Genomic DNA, 27,369 nt, shown 5'->3' with positions numbered 1-27,369 from the left:
AGTATTTGAATGTCTTTCTAACGCAGTCTTGCACGGAGAGTTGCATTTGTAACTAAAATTTAAAATGCATATTGTCCATGTTTATGGGCAACTATTTATAACAAATAGATATTGGAAATCGTATATAACAGTAGGTAGGGGTTTGTGAGGTCGTATTCTTCTATTTAAAATTAACAAATAAACTCGTGGAAATGAAGCTGGAATCCACTGACCTGCATGATCACGTCTGTTTACACAATTCTGCGACCCATAACAAGCTTGGAAATGGCAGCAGATTATAATTAACTGGAAACAGCTCCATGGGGAATTTCTCATAAATTTTACTTAAGGGGCTTCGATTTAATAAAAAGACTAAATTATCTCCCTTGTTAGCAATATATTTTAAGGAATTGTCACACAACTTAGGAGAAACACGTAGATTCTTTTCTTACCCCCCCCCCTCTTCTATACCAGTGTATCTTTCTTCTTTCCTTCTCTTCTCCTCTTCATCCTCCCTCGGTATTGCTGACTGGGCGTTACCCACTTTTCGCTTTCCTTCCTTCCTACCTGTAACAGCTTGCTATCGATTAGTTGGGTACGTTCGCTGAGAAGCCAGCAGTGGGCACCACCAGCCAGTACCTCCTCAACAGCACATTTTTTTTCTTTCTATTTGGTAGCCATTTTGGCTGAGCCTATAGTTGTTCTCACTGCGGAGAGAGAGAGAGAGCATGTGTGTGTGTGTGTGCGCGGCATTTCTGCCTTCGTTATCGATTGAGTCTGGAAAGAAAGGAAGTCTGCTTTATCAGGTCTCTCTCTTTGTTGGAGCAGCTTCCTAACCTCGCCAATTTATTGTCAAATTTATCGTTTTCAAAATATCATTAAAAACACATTAATTCTTTCATGTAGGAACTTTTGTAATTCCAATAATTATACTTTTAAAATTACTTTAATGTTTTGTCTTAATTTTACTGATTAATAATACTTTTTTTTTTTTTTGCAAAACAAATTAAATGAAATTCTATCATTATATTTCATTTAAATATTGATTGCCATTTGGGGGAATGAAATCTATTATTATTAACAACAACAAGAATAAAATAACAAATATTCAAATACAAATTATTTATAAGAATCCCAATAAAAACGGTAATCAGGTAACAAGGGTAATCACATCGGTGCGTGCGCACGTTGAAATGTAATCCTCTTGGGCAACGGATGATATTCTTGTTTCCATCGGAACATTGAATGAAGGAAGAGCAATCATCTGGATTTAGAAACAAGCCATTTCGATTTTTACAGAATGGATAACTTCGTTAATAAAATGTGAACAACAAATTACAATTGTCAATTTTATCGTTCTGCTGAAAACATAACTAAAATAACTAAAATCGCAATAATTCTTTCGTAATTTTCAAATATTCGTAATTCGAATGAAAACTTTAAAAAAATACTTGTAGTGTATTAATTATGAATATTATATTCAAAAGAGGAAAAAGTGTATGTAATGCAAAATGTGCAAACTTCAATTTATGGAGGCATTAAATAATGCCTATATCATGTTATGAATTAAATCAAAACGAACTTTCTTTTAATTATAATAACTATCATTTTACTGACTGCACTTAATGATAAATTTCATTAGAGACATAAGAAAGTCGCCTTCACCAGTGTTATTATATTGATGATGATGTCAGGAATAAAACATTTAAGAGATTATATACCATTAGTAGAAAAACTGTTAGTATTAAACAAAACGATTGGTTTCGAGGATATAGAAATCGATTATTGTTTAAAAATATTTCTGTACTGATCAGAAAAAATGCAACTTAATAATTGAAATAGATGAAAATTATAGAACGGTTAAAAATAATAACCACTTTTTTTACAATATATTTACTATTCTTGATATTATCTGTCCTTCCACAATGTTTTATTTCACTAATTCGTATAATGAAATAATCTAAGGTTTATTACATCACGTCCATTACATTATTCCATAATATATATATATATATATATATATATATATATATATATATATATATATATATATATATATATATATATATATATATATTATGGAATTATTCCATTCTAAGGAGAGTGGGGATGTTCTAATAACATAACAGTACTTTTAAAGAGAATGATAAATGTACCTGGTACAATTCCAAACAGAATTGTATTTAGTTGCATTCGTTGCTCAGTAAAAGAGCTGTTTCATGTTGGAAATGAAAATATCCTTGCACTTAACACAGCTCAGTGCAAATCTGAAAGGATATTTAATTAAAAATATTTTTGTTATTTTACATTTTAAAAATCTGAGTAATTTCCTTGTTGGAGCATTTATTATATAAATATATACTTTAAAGGTTTAAGTATTGATATGAAACAGTGATAAGTATTTTTGTGTTTATAGGACTGTCATACTGAGTTTTGTTTTTGAAAGATGGCCGACACCACTTCGAAGAACCAGGCTCTTTATCGGTTTAACTGGAACCTATTTTCAGATGAGACTGATAAGCAATATTATGGTGTCTATCACTGTAAATTGGTATGTACAATGTTATGTATTTTTGTTGTTATTATTGATAATATTATTATACTATCTTTCATATAAGTTGCAATTTCCGGCTAGTTCATGCAGATCTCTTTACTGACACGTGTTATTTTGTTGCAAAATGCTCCATGCAAAAAAACCTATCTCTGTGGTTAAGACCACTGCGTAAGCAAGATGATACTGTTAATTTATAGCTTAAATGAATAATTTATTTGAGTGTCATTTTAAACAGTTGTGGAAACTGCAATAGAAGGAATTGATAAAACTATTAAAGGGAATTTAAAGAACTGATAAGAGTATTTTTCATTTTCTTAAAACACCATTTTAAAGTCTACATGGAATAAGTATAAGAAATTCGTTGATATGTTGTGACCATGAGATTTATCCGTTTACGTCTCATAACATAGAATATTGTATTCTTTTGAATAATTGATTAACAGAAACAGTCGCTATTTTAGTTTCCCGTTTCATCCGTTCGCTATTGAGCTATTTGTGTGTTATCAATATTAGATGCGGATATTCTAGTACTGTTTCTTTTCTAAACATTATCATTAAAGAAATCGATCAGAGACTCAAATCAAAATTGCAAACTCACAAAGCAAAGGCAACCAAGCATTCTGTAGATAAACAAACTTTACTTCTTTCAGCTTCCGTCATTTTACAGTAGCAAAGACCGAGAATTCCTTCCTTTTCTCATAGCGGTCGTTTTACAGCGTAGAATCGCCCACAGTTTTAAAGATCGGCAGGCCGCTATCAGTTCCTGATCTCGACACGTAGTTTAACAATCCCTGGACAGCAAACTCTTAAAACCAACAAAATAACGCACAGATCATCTCTTGCTGGCGAAATGTCACTCGAAACATTGTCACTAGAAGTCGGCCATCGCTATTAGTCGGAACTAAGCTAAGTCACGGCGACTTGTCCTTGTTGCTCGTGTAATTTAAAACCTCTTAAACTCGCAGTATAGGGCACCAGAAGTGTCTTCATCGGCCTACGGGATATGTAAAGTTTTATTGCTTGTTTATTACATTATCAATTTGGTTTATGGGTGCTAACATGCAACTGCTTTCTCTTCACCCACCACAGCTCCGTAAACCATGTTTTCCGTCGTAACCTGGTTGACGATCAACATGGCTGCCCCGATGGCGTGTGAGCTCAGAGTTTTAGGGTCGTGCGGTCTTGAGATTTATAGCTACGTGTCTGGGACTCTTGTGGCACGTCCTGAACACTTCAAGAAAGCTCGGATTTCTATTCGCGTATCTTTTAAAACGTTCGGGATTAGAGGAACAATTACATCACTTTAAAATGTGTTAAGTCTGCCGGTCTCGCCGATTCCAACGAGTGTTTGATATTTATCTTCCCCTCAATTGTGCTTTCTCATCCTCTTCAATGACTATTGGTAATGTTGTATATGTTTCTCTTACTTTATCGATCTAATATTATATTATATTATATTATAGAATTACCTAACGTGCAACACATTTACTCTTCTGTTTTACCCCACGAAAAATGTTCAGTGATTGAAATAGAAAAAGCCTTTAAAATTGTCTTGTTTTCATATTAATCATCGCATCTCTCCATTCAATTTCTTAACTAGTCCTTATAAGGACTGGCTTAAAGAGGCGAAGCAAGAATGCTTTTCATCTTCCCCGTTATCTATAGAGGACAGTGTAGGGATAAGTGTCATTGAGCAATTAAAGCTCTGATCATGGCAGGAAGGTAACAGCAATAGCCGAGCCTCAGTTAGAACTTCATTAGCTACAGCATTGCAATCCATTACCCTACAAGGGTATTGGATTGAATGAATCAATCTCTCAGTGTACCTAGCCCTCTTCTCAGTTTTCATATTAACACGTAATTATAATTTATTGCAGAACGTGTTTAAAACTTTTAGGTGTATAATTATAATCTCTTTTGCCTCAGATGTAATTATTAATTTCTATCCAATTACTCCATTTTTAGAATGAAAATTTTTGTTTTTGATTTTTTTTATTTCTTAAATATATAGTTCTTTACTACATTTTTAAAGTATTTTTAATTTTGATGTTTCTATGTATGGCTTACTGTCTTTACTAGTCATCTATTGTACATTACTGTTATAATCCTATACAACCTATAATATAATAATAATAATGGGGCAATTATGTGCTAATTTATTCTGCCAGAAAGTAATCTTTTCTTATTCGAATATTATAATAATTTTGGGGCAATTATGTGCTAAGTTTTTCTGCCAGAAAGTAATCTTTTCTAATTCGAATAACGAAGAAATGTGATTTGCAAGATTATGAAATTCACCAAATTTACGTTCACGAAATTTAATTTATTATGGAAAGTCAGTTTGTGTTGGATTGTTAATTAGCCTTCTACTGAGATGTAAACTTTGATTAGGTTTTCACTTTTCTCTTTATTTTTCATTATGAAACTTTAAAGTTTCTATTAAACACAATGGTTTCGAAGACCATTTACTGTTTGCACTTTGGAAGAGCCGTAAAATGTGCATGATTTGGTTTGCAGATTTATTCATGAATTTTGCATACAGGCAAAAGTAAATCTATAAAGTTTGCTGGGTAATAGAAATCTGTTTATATATTCGAGGCTGGATTTTGTACCTGGAAATATTTCATTATTGAAAGTGACCTTATAAAAATAAAATTTCGATCTCGTCTCTTAAAACTGTTTTCTCCAAATACAATCGGACTTGCAGGGGAAAGCAGTTCTATCACGTGGTATGGCTTACAGTGTGTAAGCATTTCTGTTAATGACGTCAGTGTTTAACAAAAAATGCTACGCTTTCGTCTACTTATTTTCCAAGATTAATCTATACATTATATTTTTCATGATGCCAAAACAAATAGAAAAAAATATTTATAGACAATAAATTACATGAAAATTCGGATATTTTTGTCATTCTTTTTCATTAAAAAGACAAATATAAATGAACTCTTTGAAACATCCAAAGTGGATCTATGTTTTAACGTAGTTTTTTAATAATGCTTTTTCAGATCTTTCAATATAATTCGAATAGTCTTTATATAGCTTTTCCAATATATATTATTTAATTCATGGATATTGAACAGGAAAAAATGAAGTAAATCTATGAAATTTGCTAGTTAGGAGGTATTCATATGAGCAAAAAATTAAAACAATAGAAAAACGACTAGATTTTCGTACCTGTAAACGAATCATTATTGAAACTATTCAAAAATCTAAATCTTTCAAATGATTTGGAAAGATTTAGATTTCCCGCAAGACAGACAAACAGATTTGCCAACATAAGCAGTTTACAGAACTAGAGATTATGGGGATATCATTAACAGCCCGATTATCGAAATAGCACTAAAATAGCATTAATTAGGTTTCTGTAAAAGCCAAGTTACTTGGCGGTGACTGCCACGGATCCTATCATGAAGATGGGATATATATAATTTATACATAATTCTTAATAAGCAGGAAATGAATAATTACAAAACTGTAATAACTTCTTACTAAGAAAATTATTTATTTAAAGCTAACTAGAAAAGCGTATTCACTCACATAATATGTGTTATTCCGGAAATATACCACAAAATATTATATTATAGTGTTATATTAAAGCAAACATTGTAACTTCTTACCTATAAATGCGGTTGCCGGGTTAAGAATAGCACCAATGTAGCTCATGAATATCGTACGAGGCGACTAAAATGGATATCCTGGGAGGGTAATGGATGGCAATGCCGTAGCCAATGAAATTTTAACTGAGGCTCGGCTATTGCTGTTACCTTCCTGCCATGATCAGAGCTTTAATAGCTCAATAACACCTTATCCCTACACTGTCTTCTACAGATAACGGGGAAGATGAAAAGCATTCTTGCTTCGCCCCTTTAAGCCAGTCCTTATAAGGACTTACCTATAATTTTCATGTTATGTAATCTAAAGCAAACTTATATATATATATAACCTAAAAACAAAGTTATTCTGCCAGAAAGTAATCTTTTATAATTCGAATAACGAAGAAATGTGATTTGCCAGATTATGAAATTCACTAATTTACGTTCACGAATTTTAATTTATTATGGAAAGTCAGTTTGTGTTGGATTGTTAATTTACCTTCTACTGGAACGTAAATTTTGATTAGATTTTCACTTTTCTATTTATTTTCCATTATGAAACTTTAAAGTTTCTATTAAAAACAATGGTTTCTATTAATTGGTTCTGTTAAAAACTATTAAATTAAAGCTAGCATTGTAGCTTCTTACCAACAATATTCATGTTATCCTGAAAGTCCTTAAAAGGACTGGCTAGATGGGTGAAGCAAGAATGCTTTTCATATTCCCCGTTATCTGTAGAGGACAGTGTAGGGATAAGGTGTTATTGAGCTATGTAAAGCTCTGATCATGGCAGGAGGGTAACAGCAATAGCCGAGCCTCAATTAGAACTTCATTGGCTACGGCATTGCCATCCGTTACTCTCCCAGGATACTCATTTTAGTCGCCTCGTACGACATGCATGAGCTACATTGGGGCTATTCTTATCCCGGCCACCACACAATCCTTATAAAGACTGGCTTAAAGGGGTAAAGCAAGAATGCTTTTCATCTTCCCCGTTATCTGTAGAGGACAGTGTAGGGATAAGGTGTTATTGAGCTATTAAAGCTCTGATCATGGCAAGTGGGTAACAGCAATAGCCGAGCCTCAGTTAGAACTTCATTGGCTACAGCACTGCCATCCATTACCCTCTAAGGGTATTGATCACCGCATCTCACGGTCGATCTCCTCCTCATTTATCACATTATTAAGCATTAAGCAAAAAGCAAGTAAATAAAGTATTTCGTAATTTTTAGGATTATGTACAATTTTAAATTATATTTGCAAAATATATATTTAGATATTATTCTATTTGAATTATAAAATAGAGTAAATTTCTAAATCCATAGTATTCTAAATCCGAAAATCCGTGATTTATTTTTAAACAAGATCGTTGTAGCATCGCTATCAACAGCGATAGTCAAGTATGCAATGAGTAATGGACCGTAAACAGAAGGAAGCTTTTTAATATTTCTGCTCATGCTTATTGTTTAAAAAATCCATTAAGTTAGTCCGGTAACCATGTGATGAATGATATTTGAATATTTTGTTGTTGTTGTTATTGTTTTAAATAGAAAGGATGTAATCTTTTGAATTTTGTAAAATAATTTTTTCGAACCCTGTACTATTTTAGAGAATAGTTGTGTGTGTGTGTGTGGAGGGGGGAGGGGGAAGGTGAGTGTAACAGTACACACAAATAGTCGTAAGCTTTTATAAAATTCAAGAAATCAGCAAATCGTGATTTAAAACTGCTAGTTAGTAGATTGCATTAAGCGAGGTGATTGCGACCCTCAGTATTGTTGTTTAGATTCTTCATCCCATATTTCGTGATGTTGAAATTATAATAGAATTCAGAAATTGTCCTCCAAGTGTAACAGTTTAGACATCTAAGTTTCAATTTATAAGATCTCTTAGCTGTTATTGAGGAGCAACTTCTTAAATAACATTAATATATACTTTTTAAATATGTATTTAGTTTCTGAGCAGCTTACAAAATCTTTATTTGTCTTTCTCTTTTTATAATATTAGTTTATAATAATTACCTTGTAATAGTTATGGTGGTTTCTTATAATAATTCCTTTGGATAGTTATACTGCTTTTTATAATAATTAGTTATCTGATTATGAATCTTCATGGCAAAATTCCAACTGGAGCAAAAAAATAGAAATAACTACCATATCACCTTTAAAGATAAATATTTTATCTATAGTAATAGTTGTGAAACATTTATTAGCCTTTTTATATAAGAACATTTTATAATAATATATTTATAAATATAAACTGAGTTAGAATATGGTTTTCGTTTACATGAATATACAGGACGACTCAGGCTAAGTGCACTACTCAGGAACAACAACAGTCGCTGCAATTTCGATTTTATTTTATAATTTCTTATTTTGACTTATAATTTCCTTTTTGTTTGATACTATTAAATGATAACTATTTTGATTCGCTGAATTATTTTGATGGAGATTATGTACTGCTAATAAAATGTTACTGTATAAATGTATATTCTTTGACTACTTCTAGGCTATCCTGATATGTATATAATATATATATACACAATGTATAAGACTAGATTTTTACTTTCCCTATAGTCGTCGGATATAATTTCATTTATGTTAGTACATTATATATATATATATATATATATATATGACATTTTTTTTAAACATTTAAAGTATTTTTATTTTTAAAATACTGACGTATTTTAAAAATATCATTTCATGTTACAGTTTCTTATTTCGTAAAATGAAATAAATCTTCTTCAAGCAAAATATTATGCTGCACATTTACTAATGTGTATTATTAGTATTAACAAAGTTAAACACATTAAGTTATTTTTAAACGTGTCTGAGGTTTTAATGCAAACAGCTTCTGAATAAAAAATAGAAATAATAAAAAAAGACTTAATTACAGTGTACATTTCAATATATGGAATCTACGTAAATATATGACCTGTACAAGAAATATACAAATCTTTTCCAATGATGTGTCGTTGTAGATATTGCAAGCTATTTTTTTGAATATGGTTGTACAGATGTAGCTTAAAAGAGATGTTGGCGTCTGTCTAAAATGCCCGAAGTGAACTTTACAGCTATTATAACATAGCATATCGTTACCTTTTGACGAACTACAGGTTATTTTGCTTGTCGTATAAAGCGAGAACCTAATGATATTCCGCATTTGAGGAATTTTATATACCCTCACTTGGTGTTTTCATTTTGTGTCAAGTGCTTTAGGATTTTAGGAAAGGTTTGATGTGGTTTTCCATATACAACATATTTACATCCTCTTAAATTCAAATTTTGGATTTAATATAGTAATCACGTTTCAAAAAGTTCCACATGCCAATTAATGAAATGTCTTTCTTACCTTAAAAATAAGAGGGTCAAACCTTCTATGCACATTGAATTCATTCATGATGCATCTGGAATAAACCACAAAATTTGGCATAAAAAATAACATAAAGATATATATATATATATATATATATATATATATATATATATATATGTTCAGGAATATAGAAGCTTGATTTATTAAACGTGTGTGTGTGCGTGTGTGTGTGTGTATTCTCGACACACACACACACACACACTTTCCCACATTCGTTCTATATTGTTATTTTTTAGTTATCAAGAAACCCATGTAAAAGTTGAACCCACGGTCTTAAATTACCTGAACGGTTTCAGACATTTTTTTTTTTATTCTAAAAGCTATACAGAAATTAAATTTACATGAAAAAGAAATTGAAAACATATTGGCATTCTAGTACATGCCAATGAATTTATATTTTTACTTTTTTATGGACAGCGACTGATATCGTCTGTTGGTGTTCTGTGAATAAGTAAGGGGAATTTTTTTTTTAAATTAATATTTTTTTTTTTTATGTGCTGCTCTAAAACAAATTTTGGAAAGATGTTTCCTGTCTATGAGTGCAGTGTGACGACTAAATTTGAGAATGATGTGGACTATTTTCAAACATAAGTTACGTCAAAAAATAAATAAATAAATAAAATAAAATAAAATTCAGTCCAAAGTAGCAGTGAGTGTAGAAACCGTTTATACTATTCAGCTGCCCTTCCTGCACAATTCACCGCAATCAATGCATCGATCTAGCTATGAACTGCATCAACCATGTGTTTGGGACAAAATCTTGCTTTTCCATCCCTATGAATGGATTAAACCTTTATCCAAAATTTGTTTTGATGACGAGTATACGAAAAGCACAGAAAGATAAAGGAAACCCCACTTATCAATCAACATGAAACTCCACTTATCAATCTACATAACGTAAAACGTCGGTCATTGCGAAATATAAATAAAATCAAACAATAATTCCATACTTCTACTTAAATTGTTTAACAAAAAATCCACAAACCATAAATTTTTTTATTTCTTTATTTTTAATTAATTTATTTATTTGCAAATAATTCCTCAAAATTTCTCAGATTGTTTATATTCTGTAACATTAAATAACTTATTCATTTCACAAGTAAAACTAAAAAGGATATGACGTAATGTTTCCATAGAAACAAACGATTCTGATTGTTTTAATGTCATCGATGCCCAAAGTCGTATTATTTTCTTATGTGCACTATTAGATATGCACATGCGCAAACACGTGCGTGCATATGAGAGTGTGTAACATCTTTAGTTGTGAAACATATTTTTGGAACTATAATTTTATGATTTTCTGTGCACATTCTCAAGAGATAATGGTATTTTAGATTGAATTTAGACATTATTTGAATTAAGCGGATATTAAATCCCACATTGTTTTAAAACCGAATAAGAAACTCAAAGGTTGGAAACAGAGAGTTTCATGCCGAATATAGTATAATAAACTATAAAAGTATCGGCAATTACTAGTGTGAGCTAATGAAAGTAGTGAATTTAGACTTTTTTTAGTATTAAAGTATTTGATATGCAGTTGGAGGGATGATATGAAAACACATGTAAATATGCCATAACTTCCAAGAATAGATACATAGGGATTTTATATACTAAGCAATAGTATTATTATTGTGTACGTATTTTTCTATCAGCAAAAATTTAATTTACTGGACTTTATTGGATATCAATACAATAATAAGGGTATTTTTTTTTTGTTTTTTTTTTGTAAACCTTGAAAAGCTCAGAAATTGATATGGAGAGAAATTAGAGCTAACTTTATTTATGTACCTTCTATTCCATGGGATATTGACCTAAATTATTACTGCGAATGGTCTTTATTATAATGATTAATTTTATATATTTCTGTGTTTTAAAATTTATTTTTGTATAATCCTGTAGAGATCCAACATGGAACTTTTTCAAGAGACTTCAGGCCTCGAATAAGCCTGGTGATTGTCGTACATCGGGCGATTAAATTCATCTTCGAGCTAAAGACCTCCAAAAAAACATCCATGCCGATGGAGTGGGGTGGGGGGGAGGAATTTCGAACCTGCAGCTCTCGGCCAGGATAGCGTTAACGTTCTATTAATGTTAAAGATAGAATTAGCGCAGATTATTAATTTATTAAAGTCAACAATGTTCATTGAATAGATAATATGCTTTGGTGAATATTCTTATTCTATACTTTTTTTTTAATACATTTGCTTTATTTGTGTGATTGTTGGGCATATGACAAACGGTAATAATTTTAACATTTACGCACTTTTTATGAACTACAAATACTTTATTTCTGTTATATTTGTAACTGTTCAACGCTTATTCTAACGTGTAGAATAAAGATTATTTTAATTCGTAATTACTTTAATTCCAGTAAAAGTATATCGAATGTTTATGATAAACCAAAGACCAATTGATTTATCATCATCATCATCATCATCATCCTTTCGTTGTCTGAATAAGATGCAGTTGTGTTAATGCATTTAGTTAACGCTATATGATGGCTTGCCTCATTTCCTGTGAATCTCTAATTTTTTTAGTATTGTTGGATTACCACAGATTAGTGCAATCAATATTTGCCTTTTTTTTAATGTTCCTGTTGATCTAGTATGTCCATTCATTAAATGTTACTGTAGATATTATTGTATATGATGAAAGAAGGAAATAAATTCAAAAATGAACTCGAATGGTCCATCCATGTTGTAGGGATGCAATATGAGTGCATATATTCTGGTTTCTTTACATCCGCGAAATTGTAGTTTAAATCGCAATAATTTTAGTTTCGTTATTCAGTGAAAATCACTTTATTTTCAGGTATTTATTTCGATTATTATCTGCCCAATAATTACTTCATGCCACATATATTTAAGATTTTCTCATTTTGTCAAAAATAAGAAAATCTTCTTAAATATATGTGGCATAAAGTAATTAAAATAATGAGATAAATTCAAATTTGGCTCATTATTTTTATATCGTACTCTATCGTTTATATTTGCAAAACTGAAAAATTAAATAATGGTGTTTTAGCTTCTTGTTTCCAGTTAACAATAACCATATTTTTGGTACTTTTTGTAGATCAATTTATTGCAAAGAAGTTTCTTTTCTCGCATCCCACGAAACTAATCAGCAATTGAGAAATGCGTGAAACGTATTAGAATAGAGTGAAGTTGATTTATATAATCAGTTGTCGATTTATTAGTTTTATCTGAAGAAATTTTTAAGTTTTTAAATTTTTACTGTCTGACTTCTTTTTAAGTCAGCTTAAAAAGAAGTCGGACAGTATGTTATCGAGCTGCACCATAAATGAATTCCATGAATATGCTTATATATTCAATATCATGCAAGGATTCTAATTTCAATATGAATCTGACAATATTATATTTTGTTAGAACTCAATAAAATAACGCGAAGTTCTAACTGAGGTTCGGCTATTGCTGTTACTCTCCTGCCATGATCAGAGCTTTATTTATATATAGCTCAATAACACCTTCTCCTTACACTACAGATAACGTGGAATATGAAAAGCATTCTTGCTTCGCCCCTTTAAGCCAGTTCTTTTAAGGATTTAAAGATGATATGAAATATTTCTGATTTCAGGAAATACAATGACATGAAATTGGTTTTATTTAATGTAGTTTTTCCTTATAGTCCTTATAAGGACTGGCTTAAAGGGGCGAAGCAAGAATGCTTTTCATCTTCCCCGTTATCTGTAGAGGACAGTGTAAGGATAAGGTGTTATTGGGCTATTAAAGCTCTGATCATGGCAGGAGGGTAACAGCAATAGCCGAGCCTCAGTTAGAACTTCATTGGCTACAGCATTGCCATCCATTACCCTCCAAGGGTATTGGATTGAATGAATCAATCACCGACTATGTAAGTAAAGGTGAAATCTCAAAAATACGGACGATCTCTAGGCCACTCCATAGTGGGCGAAAGACCATCCTAATCTCAGCGTTGGTTCCACTCAGTGACGGGCTCCCCGACCACTGAGGAACCGCTCAAATTCCGAGGAAAATAATTCACCGACAAAACCCCTTAGCGGGCCGTGCCGGAGAACACCTTCCCCGGAGACTCAGTGCTCCCTTAAGGCAAAAACCTTAAAGAGAGCGAACTCAAAAACTCATCGCCCAAGGGGGTAACAGCAACAGCCGAACCTGAGTTAAACTTCATTGGTACAGCATTGCATTGTTGCCATCCATTACCTCCACGGGCATTAATGAATCAATCACCGTATCTCACGGTCGATTGATTCTCTTATCCCTCCTAATGTAGTTTTAAAAAACGACATTTGTTTATTGGTTGGAAAGATCCAGGTTAGAATCCGGTCTAGGAAGTGAACAACATTTATAATTGCTTTTGAAGTGAGTTAGTCGATCTCATGGAGCTGTAAAGTTTTTTTTCCCTGCAAAACATAGAAACCTGAATGAGAATACACACAATTATACATTCTTGGAATTCAAAATCTGAAAAATATTTGCATTTCTAGTTTGCTACCAGATTTTAAAAATGGTTTATAGCGTACGTGCTTTTGTACTTGAAATATATATATTTATAACAAACATTTCTAAAATTTCCTATTTTAATTTTTATTCTTTACAAAACTATCACATGAAGAAAGAATGGGAAAGATATATACTTCTCTCGTAGTACATAAAGGAAAAAACCTCATGAGAATATAAAATTATAAAATTATACATTCTGGGAATTAAAAATCTGAAAAATGTTTATATTTCTAGTTTGCTACCATATTTTTAAAATGGTTTATAGCATGTGTTTATGTATATGCTTTTATACTTTAAGTAACTTTCACAAATTCTATATATTATAAATATTTCTAAAAGTTCCTAGTTTTTTATTTATATTTTATTCTTTATAATACTAAAAACTATCAAATTTTATTATAAATGTATTCAGACTATTTACACAATTCCTTAATATATTATGAAAAATTAAATACAAAATAAAACAAACATGCACATGAACAGAATGCTAGATCCTTCCATAACTAAACTAAATAAATAATCAAAAATCATTTCAACGATTTTTTTTCTTCGAATATTTTCTTGAATATTTTTTGAAAAATCTATGCTTGATAATGAACAATAGTTTTTATTTCCGTGATCAGTGTACTTGCATTATTAATAACAGATCAATCTTCCTCAGAATCCCCCCCATAGACTATGTGATCCTGTTTTATCCGATATAAGGCACAGGCCTAATTGCTTTTATTATTTTAACCGCTCCTAAGCAATCATTCCTTCATAGCACAAAGAATACTTTGGGAAAACTGTAATGGTATGCAATCTTTATACACAAAGTTAAAATATAAAATTATTCAGAACATTATTATTGTTTGTCCATGCATGCACAATTTGGGGATAGTATGATAGTTCAACTCAAGAATTCTTTAGTTTTCTATCAATTTTTGTTGAATTTATTTCCGAAATGATGCACTATTTCTTAGATTTATTTTCTAAGTCGCTTTTATGGTATCAATTCATGTAAATCTTGTTCTTTCTCTGGGTATTTTTCTTGACATTTTTTCTTCGAATACCTGTTTTGATAAAGAACAGATTCGTTGCTTTAAGTGTAAGGACAACCCAACTTAAACCTACTCTCTCCAATATATTTTGAATCATTTCTGTTAATATAAAAACCATATCTTACTCTATTGTTCAGTTCTTTTACAAGAACCAGTTTCTCTTTTTAGTTTGTCAATTGTTGTTTGTAATTAATCAAAGAATTTTGGTTCTTCATTACTGGAACGGTCAATGGGATCTTAGCTGAAAAAATAAACTGTCTCACTTTGATTTTTGCCCACATCACTTTATTTAAAACTGCTTATCATTCACATAGTTTGTCAGTCACTTTTTAGGAAATGAAAAGGCGTTAGAAGATTTATTTATGATAATTATCCTCTTCTTTCTCTGATTTTAACTGAATCGTTTTGCGTTTGCTGATCAAGCTTAACAGAAGTCTAATTTAAATTGCTGACTTCCCAGTTTGCATAATTTTGGAGATAAGAATCGTAATTCAAGTGTCAGCTAATGCAAACTGTAATTTGGTCTTGCTAAAATGATTTTTTTTTCTTTTTTTTTATCGGTTTAGTAAATTCGATAGTTCGGTATCCAAATGAACCCCCCCCCCCTCAATGGATGATCTCATTCCTTATAAGATATATATACAAATATTTTTGTAGCTTTAATTCTTAAATACTCCCTACATCTGAACAATGTTAAATGCAGGTTCGTTACAAATACAGATTCAACATGCTGCAATTTTAATACTTTAACAACTCATAAATGTTCGCAGTTTTTCTTGAGTTTTATTTTTTTTTTTTTATTTTTTTATTCATAAACTTATTTTTGTGGATGAGTTACTTCATAAAGTAAAACTAAATTCTTTAAATTTATGACAATATTTTTATATTGTCATAAATTTATATTTATATTTATTTTATATTTTATATTTATTTACTTTTATATTGTCACTGTGATTTATTAATTTTAATTATTATAATACTGAATTAAAATGCGAAACGTGACTACTGGATTTGGTTTATTTTTTCTTCCTTTCTTTTTATCCTTTTCTAAGCCTTCTCTCCTATTTCATTTGTGTTTTTATAAATTGTGTTTATTCTCTGAGCATCATCTGACATATATAATCCTTGTGTGATTAGTATTCTGAAAAAAAATTTTACGTGATTACCATCTTTGAAATTGTAAACCTAAAGTAGATTAGTATTTTAGGCTATGAATTTTTTCTTTTTTTTTTTTTTAATTAAATTTTGGGATTCATTTGGCATTTTTATTAATTTTTTCAAATAGTCTGGAAACTCTGCTCTAGAGACCGAACATGGAACTTTTTCAAGCCCCTTCAGGCCTCTAATAAGCAGGACGATAGTCTCACACCAGGCGATGAAATTCATCTTAAACCTAAAGACAATCACAAACATCCATGCCTATTCGAACCCGCCATGGGCATAGCACCTACTGGCAATTGTACTCTTAAAAAACTTTGGTAAAGCTTTTTAAGAGTATAATTTCTAAACTTATTTTTTTACTCCGTGCTCACACATAATAAATAAATAAATATAAATTAATTTTAAAAGTCTTTAATCTACAGACTCGACAGTACTAAAATGGGTTTTTTTTTTTTTAATGGGCACGTGTTGGAAATTAAAGTTTTATTTAATGTTTTGACTGGGGATTTAAATTAATAAATTACTTTCTGAGATACTGAAATCATTCAAGAATAAGAATAATCATTAATAGTAACATTATGTTACTCTTGATAAGTTTTCAATACACACACACACACACACACACACACACACACACACACACACACACACACACACACACACACACACACACACTGTGTGGCCAGTTTATTAGGTGCAATCATCCATAGAACCCATCGCTTTTTTTTATGACTATTTGTTCATTCCATGTAATTAGAGACAACGTTAAAAGTCGACTTTTGGTTAATTTTGGAGAAATTAACCAAAACACTAACTTCTGGATTTGAGAATTGGGTTAAACACAAAACATTTAATCAAAGAATTGATTAAATTGATGGCAAAATCATATTAAAAAGAAAGCTATCAGGAAAGGAACTTACTTGACATTATTATCATTCAGAAATGACTAAGCTAAGCTAATCTCGAGTGGTATGGTCACTTAAACAGAATGGGAGAAGAAAGATTGACAAAACAATTGTTTTTTATTATTTTTATTTTTATTTTATTGCAGGGATGGCGGGGGAAAGACCCAGAGGATTTAGAAGACAGAAATATAAGACCCGATAATATTGGAATCTTGACAGATAACAAATTAATGTGGAGGAAAATTGTCTATAGGAAGTTAGTAATGATGTAACTTTTTCATGTACTATCATTTCAAGTCACGAAAATTGTTGATGTGTGGATTAAGCATTCACGACCACTGGTGTCTGGACGTGTTTCCCAACCCCATACCACACAACCACTCAGTAGACTATTATGTTTACATGAGTATCATAATACCTGATTTTAAGTCACAATCCACTGATCGACAAAGTAGAAACACTGGTTAAATTGCAACAAGAATGGCCTGTCAGCCTGGTGGATCGAATAGATAACCCATTTTGTGATTATTTTTAGACAGAAGATGAATTTGATTGTCCACTATCCAAAAGTTTCGAGTTTGATCTTTAAAGCAAGGTTTCCGCATCATGCTAAAAATAAATATTTTTAAATAAATAAGATTTAAAGGATCCTTAACAAACCACCATACGAATGGAGTGGTGGTCAACAAATTTTCGTAGGTGGGAGTGACACAAAAGAAAAAAAAAAAAAAATCGGCGATAGCTTGTTGATGGAGAGAATACAAGAATCATGAAGTCTGACAGATGAGCTGCAATGAGTTAAACAACACCTCAACCGACAACACAACAGTAGTCGACCACAAAGAATACATTGGACCCTCACGGATGGGGCATAACAGCAGCCAGTTTTACAGAGGTCCACTCTTGTCAACTAGAAACAAATAGAAACGAGTACAGTAGACACAAGAAGATATTGATGCGGAAAAGACTCGCTTATTCGGGTGAATTTCGTTCACTTGCTAGAGGTGTGGTAATATCAACATCGGTGGACCCATAATGGCAGGGTGGCAATACTACAGGTGGCGTGGAAAATGTTTTCGTGGTACACATTAGATTCCTTGATACCTGTGAGCAATGCCTAATCAAACATTAATTGCAGACTAGGTGAATTCCTTGATTTTATGCATCTGCTAATAGTAGGATAATGCTTCATGATACTAGGCTTAATAATTCGTTCTCAAAGCATGAGAACAACTTGATTATACTTTACTAATCAGTCATCCTAATCTCAACCGATTTAAGCATCTGATGAGATTACACTCCTCGTCTCACACAACTAAGGACTGCACTCAAGTCTGCTTGACCCAACATCGTTGCGCAACTACCGATATTTCTGACATTGTAGATAATTTTGAAATTACCGTTTGCTATCTTACAAATCTCCATTAAAATTTAAAAAAGATTTTAAAAAAGTGTAATGGGGCATTTAAAAAAAAAAAGTGAAATATCAAAAAAAGTTAGAAAATTTCAAAGTTAGAAAGTTTTATTAATACAGTACTGAAAACAAAAATATAATATAATATACATTTTATTTCCCTTGTCATTTCACTCATTAACGCCATACATCTACATTACGATAGGTTGCAAAAAAAAAAAAAAAAAAAAAAAAAAAAACTTAATTTATAATTAATTTTAGCCCTCCAAAGCAATACCTAATTGAAGCTCAATATTATTCATTTAATTACAAAACAAATTTCAATGATCATTACAATTTATTTCAGCTTGTTTTACAATTTTCACTTCTATATTCTCAGTTTCATCATTATATTTACGTCGATTAAAAGATATAAACTGGAGGAATATGCAAATTTGAATTCCGCAGTGGTTTTCAAATTAGTTTCTGTTCATTTCTGTCATAATTTAAACCAATGTTAACGGCTTTGTAGGAAAAAATATCCTCTTTTTCTTATTTTTAAAATAGCTACTGTCGATTAGCTTTGCACATTGCATTTATATATATGGATATATTTATTGTGATTTCTGTAAATATATTAGAAGTGTTGAATTTGTAAATATGAAATTCATCTTCCCCTACAGAAATGAGAGAAAAAAGATTTGTAAATACTCATAAGATAAAGCATGTACCCTGTGTGAAATATTCTTTGGTAAGTACCTTCAAATTAATAATAGTAAAATAACTCTAATTAAGTAAATATAACTCAGAAAATTTTAATTCAAAATTATTCTATCAGAAAACAAAGTACAATTCATTTTATGTGTATGAACTAGATTCCATTTCCGTTTATACTCCTGTTTTGTTGTAAACCTGACGAAATAAGATAATTCTAAATATCTTAATATTGGGTTATGCATTTTCTTTTTTTTAAATAAAAATGGTAATATTGTAATATCGTTTGAAATTTACTTTTCCGTTTAAAAATTCTTCATAAAATTGTAGGAATATTTATTAGTGATTCGTTAAATACGTAGTTGGTATTCTGCTTATATATATATATATATATATATATATGTTTTTTTTCTATTTTTTTTCATTTTTATCATTTTGATTTATTTTTTATATAGGCAGAAAATCCTGCTCATAGGAACCAAACAAGTAACTTTTTCAAGCCAATTCCTGCCTCCAATAAGAATGAGAGTAGTCTCACACCAATAAATGAAATTCATCTTCCACTTAAAAATAAGAGACGTTAAAATTCTAAACATTAATCCGGGATAAGAATAGCACCAATGTAGCCCATGCATGTCATACGAGGTGACTAAAATGGGTACCCAGGGAGAGTAATGGATAGCAGTGCTGTAGCCAATGAAGTTCTAACTGAGGGTCGGCTATTGCTGTTACCCTCCTGCCATGATCAGAGCTTTAATAGCTCAATAACACCTTATCCTTAGACTGTCACCTACAGATAACGGGGAATATGAAAAGCATTCTTGCTTCGCCCATCAAGCCAGTCCTTTGAAGGACTCTAAACATCCATTTTTAGGTATATTTATTTGGATTATAATTATAATTTCGCCAACTTTATTTTTGTACTGTCTACCTTTACTTTATTTCCTATTATCAACAGAACTCTCTCTCGCTGTTTCTTTAATTAAATAAAATGCATGGAATCATGCAAAAAAGTTTAAATACATTAATGCATTTAATTACATTAAATTCATTAATTTTGGAATAAACAGGTTTAAGCAATTGACAGAGTTGCTACTCTGTGTTAGCCATTAAAGCATCTTTTTCATTTGTAACATGAAATAATGTATAATCAGATTTTCAACTGATTATAAATATGTCAGGCGTTTTAATAAATCATAACAAAAAATTTCATAGACCTCGGAGTGTGTGTGTGTGTGTGTGTGTGTGTGTGTGTGTGTGTGTGTGTGTGTGTGTGTGTGTGTGTGTGTGTTAATAAAAAGCGATTTATTTAACTATATAAAATAAACATTTTATGAGAACAGACCAATGGACCTAAGATCGATGGTCCTTAAAAGGACTGGCTTAAAAGGGCGAAGCAAGATGCTTTTCATATTTCCCGTTATCTGTAGAGGACAGTGTAGGGATAAGGTGTTATTGAGCAATTAAAGCTCTGATCATGGCAGGAGGGTAACAGCAATAGCCCAGCCTCAGTTAGAACTTCATTGGCTACAGCATTGCCATCCATTACCCTCCCTGGGTACCCATTTTAGTCGCCTCGTATGACATGCATGAGCTACATTGATACTATTCTTATCCCGGCCACCACACGGGGTAAGATCCATGGTAGAAAGAAGAACATACATATATTTAATTCATCATTTACGATTATTACTGTATTCGATTTTGAAAGTAAATTTTCGAGATTCTTCCTTAAAACTAAATCAAAATACTCTAAGTTAGGTATTTATATTTCAATTTAAATTAAAGTATCATTTTAATTATTTTTCTGATATTCAGAATAATTCTGCTTTACATATTTAAGATTATTAAATGTTAAGTTTTTAATGATGTTTTATGTTATACTTTCCATCGTTAATTTTTTTTTATCTGTATTAACTTCTCAGAGTGATAATATTTCTTTCTTCGGATTAAGATATTTAATATGTTTGCTCTTCAATGATGTTATTTCGATAACAGATATTATTCTATTGCTTCTCTTCGATTACAAATAGAATTGCTTATTTAAATACAAAATATTTCGCACTTGCAAGTTATTTGTTTTACTTTCGTAACGTTTTACATTATAATTATATTCTTAATTTAGATAATGATGATTGTGGTATTTAATTATTTTCAAAGACCATGGCATGACATATTACACACTGGTGGAGAGTGAAATATCGCCAGTGTTGAACTAACTCCAATAGTTTCATTGTAAAAATAGTTATTTGATTCTGTTTTTTTTTTTTTTTTTTGTGTGTCCCGCCCACGAAAAGTTGTGATTCAATAGTATATCAGAACTGTCATCGGGACAAAAGATTTTTTATTTTATTTTTTTTATTATAATTCAGAAATCCGCTCTAGAAACCAAATATAGAACTTTTCAGTCACTTTAGGGCTCCTATAAATGGATCGCGATCTCAAAGTGAAATTCATCGCCCACGTTAAGACAATCGCAAACATCTATGGCCCTGAACAGGATTCAAACTCATAGCCTGTTAGTTGAGTAGTGGATACGTTAATTACTAGGCCATCCAGTCGCCGATTGACCATATATTTGATATTAACACATTGCATTGATGAGGGATCAACTCCAATGCAACTGATGACCATTTTGCTCTCATTCTACAGATGAGCGCAGGTAGGTTAATTTATAACCAATTTTTCGCCATTCCATTTCCAGTTCTGTGTTGTTCTGTTTCTGCCGAATGGTCAAAAGTGGCATTTTTAATCTCACATCTACTCTTAAATAAATAAATAAAATAAAGTATAAATGGAGGTGTTGGCAAAGATTTCGTGCGTGTGTGTGTGTGTGTGTGTGTGTGTGTGTGTGTGTGTGTGTGTGTGTGTGTGTGTGTGTGTGTGTGTGTGTGTGTGTGTGTGTGTGTGTGTTCTAGAAAAAACGGCAAACCTCCTCAGAATGCACACTACGCAGAATTGAATGGCATAACACCTCATGGCCTTATTTGTGTATTATACAATAATTATAAATAACTCAATTTTAAAAATATACTGTATATATTACTGTCAAATCGAATAAAATATTAATACTTTTTTTTCTTTACAACTTCTGCCCGTTTAGCGCCTCCATAGTGCAGGGCAGACAGATAGTAAGTACCTTTGATCAAAAAAGACGTAAGTGGCATTTTTGGGTTTGACGCGAAGAACACAGAGAGAGAGAGAGAGAGAGAGATAAAGAACTCGAACTGATTCTCCCGAAAAACAAGACCATTGACTGACAAAACGATGTGCCTCATGGTCTTGACCCGTTCACAGTCTAGTATCTTAGCTTGAAGAATTTTTCGTGATTGGCATCTCCTTAAATCTGATAACTAAAACGGATTTATTATTCACTTATTAGTTTTTTGTATTTTTGACCATCCTGGCCGTTGATGAGCTGTATATATGCCGTTAATAAAAGAGTGGGAAATGTCGATTGTTTTTTTTTTTTATCTCAAATTTCATCTCACTAGGGTTAGGTTTTTGCTTTTAAGGGACACTTAGCTCATCCACTATATAGTCTAATAGGTATACTGTCCAGAATTTCAGGAAAAAAAATAATAAATAAATAAATAATCACCCCTATCAGTTTTTAATGCAAAATAATACTTTAATTTTTATATTTCCTGTTTTTATGGAAAAGTAATGTTTATTTACTCTTTATTTTATTTTAAATTCTAATTTAGTAATAATCTATTTTTATCTAATTTTGCTTTTAGTAATCCGAGATAAGAATTTTACTATTTTAACAATACTCAATTAGCTATGAATATATTATTACTCTTTTAAATAATTTGATGTCCAAATTACTATTTTAAGAATAATAAGCGATATACATATTACTTTTTAATAATGTAATTTAATTTAACTGAACAAATTAATCTTTTATTCGTTTAATTTAATATTTTAATTTGATTAAATCAATAAAACAATAATTTCATTAAAAATTAAGAGAACATATATGGTATGAAGGTCAGCAATAAAAAGACAAAGACAATGAAAACAGGCAGAATCATTGAAAATGTCAGCTGTGTTGTGAATGGAGAACCTTTGGAACAAGTAAAACATTTCAGCTACTTAGGCACGATTTTTACTGAAGATGGTAAATTAAATATGGAAATGGACAACAGAATCAACAAAGCTGGTATGGTGGGAAGTCAATTGAATAAATTCATATGGAATAAAAGAGAAATTAGTCGGAACACTAAATTAGCTGTATACAAGACAGTGTTCAAACCAATTTTAACTTATGGATCTGAGAGCTGGGTCAGAAGTAAAACACTTGACCAAAGACTAGAGACCGCAGATATGAGAGTCCTGAGAAAGATTAGAGGCGTGAACAGATGGCATCAATGGAAATATCATATTAAAAACGAGGATATTAGGAAAGAACTTGACATTGTCAGCATCCAGGAATGCGTTAGCAGAGCTAATCTCAGGTGGTATGATCACTTAAACAGAATGGGCGATGAAAGACTAGCAAAACAAGTGTTCTCTGCCAGGTTGGCAGCAAAACGACCCAGAGGAAGACCGAGATATAGGTGGATTGATACGGTACAAAGTGCCTTAGACGATAGAAATATAAGATCTGTTAATGTTGGAGTCTTGACAAGTAACAGACTGATTTGGAGGAAAATTGTAGATAGGAAGTTAGTAATGATGTAAATTTTTCAGGTAATACTATCATATCCTGTACACCCCTTGAGGGTACATGGCAGGAATTTTATGTTGATGATGATAATAGTAATTTATACGAAAAGTATATACGATATTATATATATATATATATATATATATAGTAGTCAAAAATATTATTACTTTATCCATTACAAAAGACTAACCAAGCTAATATTAAAATCAATCGATAAATAAATATGGCGATTATTTGATCGTTGTTTTCATTTTAAAACTACCACAATGATTTTCTAGGTAACGTAATATTTGAAGCGGCCTTCAGATATCTGTTTACTGAAGGAAATTACTGGTTAAATTCCATCCTTAATGACGTTCGGAGGTTTTAAATCATAGCTTGTCCTAGTGCTCTGGGGCAAGTACTTTAGACACCATTTCGTTTCTAAGGTTTTGTGCAAAGCAAGTACGTGATTGGCTAATCTACTTGTCCCTCCCATTCTTTCACGGATGTTATTAGGGACTGTATATTTGTAGTAACTAGAGACTGATGAGGAACAAGAATTTATAAGCCCAGATGTACAGCTCAGCGGATGAACTGGATAATATATGAAGGTGGCATCTACTCTGTATGTTATTTATAGTGACAGCAAAATATTCCCTTACTGAATAAAGTGCAACTTTTGACACAAGAGGTTTAAAGTGCTGTAGAGAAAGTTAATTGAAACTAAAGAGTGAGAAAGAAATTGTCATCGTTCGTTTTATAACGAACTGCACAACTTCCAAATGAAAATTTACCAGTTGTCATCCTCTGTTATTCCACAAAATGTAAGAACGCATGTGATTTAATTGTCCTTTTTTATGTGTTGGTTTAATTAACATCATCACTTATATTTACAATTTATTTATTATATTGGCAATACCAAAAATACTTTGAAAACCTGGCAAAAATTATTTGACATTTTAATATTAAGTTCTTAATATTAAAATAAGTTACATTTATATATTTTAATATAAATGTAACTTATTTATATATTTATTTTTATTTATATATTATTATTAAATATAAAATTAGGTGTATACTTTTTTTAAGAAAAGAATAAGAAATTTCTTAGATTTTTGTTAGAATCTCTTGAAACATCCTTATTTATTTAAGTTTCTATCATAAGATATCTAAAAGTTGCAACATTTTAAAAAATAACTACATAACATGTATTTAATAGGTAATTTCTAATTTGCATAGATTATTAAGGGAATAGCATTTTTTACATTGTGTGTGAAGGGGGGGGATTGAATATGAGAATTAAATAATCATATAATCCACGTGAAATAAGATCACGAATATTCTGTTAATCATGTAATTCAGTGAATGTCTAAATAAATTTTAAACCGAGAATTGTCGTTTTATTTCATGTACAGAATGATTTCAAACGAAATGGGGTGCGGTGACTGTATTATCAAAAATAAATATAAATTCATCAGTAAGGATTTTATTTATTTAATCCTAAAGCAAAAATAGCTTAATTTTTAATTCCTGTTTATATTGATGCTCAAGTCAAGAATTATAAGTAGATGACGCGTTTTATCGTTTATTTAAAATATTTTGTTTACTTTTTAAGTTAAATAAATATGGCACTTTTGATTTAAAATATTTTTTCTTCAAAAACAAAATTTTATTTATAACAGTTTTCTCAGAAAGAAAATCTTATTTAAAATAGTTTCTGTTCTCAAAATAAAATTAGCATATAATTAGTTGTTTCATTTGTACTAATAAATAGGCACTGCTGAATACAATCCCCTCCTTTTTTTTTTTTTTTTTTTTTTTACCTTACGAAAATAGGATGACCATTTTGGCAGAATGCAGGTATTCTCTATTTTTTATTTTATTTATTTATTTTTTTTTTTGTACAATTTATTTTATTTATTGTGTGTATCTATCAACAACCGAAAACCATCACGCGTTTATGTCTCAAAAATTCAATCTCTAGAAAACTGTGCAAAACATCAAAAAAGTATCCTTGGTTTATCGCAAGATTCTCCTAACGTCTGCCTTCCCATCCCTTCATAAAAGAATCCTGATCGCTCGTGCTGAATAATAATTACTTTCTTCACTATAGAGAATTTTAATTTATTAGATCAATTTTAATTAGCATTAATTCTTCTTTACCCGTTTATTTTATAACTCTATAATAATTTTGGAAGTATGCTATTGTCCAACTAAGCCAGTTTTGTTTATATTGACTATGTTTTTTTTCGTTTTATAATTAGTAACTGTAAGATTTCTTCATTTGTTTTGTGGTCTCATCTTATGGTGTATTAGATTGTTTCCATAAAAAAATAATTATGGAAACAGAGATGCAAAATTTTACAAATCTAATCTATAATCAATATTTTAAAATTTCTATTTTAATATATATATATATTTATTTATTTATATTTATTTAATTATATAAAACTTAACTCGAATTTAAATGTATTTCAATATACTAAATTTAAATTTATTTTTATTTATTTAAATTCTGTACAATATCTTTCTTCAGTTATCATCAAAATCGTTTAAACTGTATCTAATAGTATAATTTTAACCTTTACATTTCTTTATATCAAAAATTATTTTCCCCCATTATTTTTTCTCTGTAACATGGATTTTAGGCTAAGCTGCCTCTTCAGTCTCATTACCAAAGCTTTCTTGATCTTTCAATTCTTCTTTTCCCATTTATTTTATAACTCTATAATAATTTTGGAAGTCTGCTATTGTCTATTCGATTTAAATGTTGAATCAGTTTTGTTTATATCGACTAACGTAATAAATTTTTCGTTTCATAATTAGTAACTGTAAGATTTCTTCATTTGTTTTGTGGTCTCATTACAATTTTTAATTTAATGATATTTTTATTTTAACTTGCTTTTCTGCCTAAGTAGATAAATTATTTATTTTCCGGCCATATTTTGAAATACATTCCCCTATATCTATATAAGAGGATGTTATTACCTTCATAATAATAATAATAATAATAATAATAATTTTCAAAAAATAATTTTCAAAAACTATCTTACTAAATTGAAGCCTTCTAGGCTTCAATTTAGTAAGATAGTAATAGTAGTTTAGTAATAGTAATTTAGTAAGCTATTTGGACATGAATTTTAATATTTATATTAAATCTCCTTATCCTTATAAGGACTGGCTTAAATGGGCGAAGCAAGAATGCTTTTCATCTTCCCCGTTATCTGTAGAGGACAGTGTAAGGATAAGGTGTTATTGAGCTATTAAAGCTCTGGTCATGGTAGGAGGGTAACAGCAATAGCCGAGCCTCAGTTAGAACTTCATTGGCTACAGCATTGCCATCGATTACCCTCCCAGGGTTTCATTCATCTGCCCATCCACCCCAACCCTATATTAAATCTATCAACTATCAACATTACTGACATAAGGGGTGAAGCAAAAGCTTTTCATATTCCCGGCTTTCTTGAGAGAAACTGTGAGTGGAGAAAGTTTATGAACTAAT

At 30.7% G+C, this 27,369-nt stretch overlaps 1 protein-coding gene and 1 long non-coding RNA gene across 2 annotated transcripts in view; one reads left to right on the top strand and one right to left on the bottom strand.

Moving 5' to 3' along the window:
• LOC150100177 (uncharacterized) overlaps positions 1-3,536 on the bottom strand; it is a 33,890-nt gene extending 30,354 nt beyond the window's left edge. The window contains exon 1 of the long non-coding RNA XR_016549232.1: positions 3,132-3,536. This is a non-coding gene — a long non-coding RNA (uncharacterized LOC150100177). The remainder of the gene's footprint in view (positions 1-3,131) is intronic.
• Positions 1-19,251, top strand: part of LOC150100176 (uncharacterized) — a 142,513-nt gene extending 123,262 nt beyond the window's left edge. The window contains exons 5-6 of the mRNA XM_090402424.1: positions 2,396-2,530; positions 19,183-19,251. Of these exons, the coding sequence (XP_090258550.1) occupies positions 2,396-2,422 (27 nt within the window). The 3' untranslated portion in view covers positions 2,423-2,530; positions 19,183-19,251. The remainder of the gene's footprint in view (positions 1-2,395; positions 2,531-19,182) is intronic.
• The last annotated feature ends 8,118 nt before the right edge of the window (positions 19,252-27,369 follow it).

This window comes from Typopeltis vanoorti, chromosome 13 (genome assembly GCF_054136105.1).
Source record: "Typopeltis vanoorti isolate ZY-2024b chromosome 13, IOZ_Tvanoo_1.0, whole genome shotgun sequence".
Taxonomy (NCBI): domain Eukaryota; kingdom Metazoa; phylum Arthropoda; class Arachnida; order Uropygi; family Thelyphonidae; genus Typopeltis; species Typopeltis vanoorti.
Note: the sequence above shows the minus strand (reverse complement) of the source record. Positions and strands in the feature narration are given on the sequence as shown.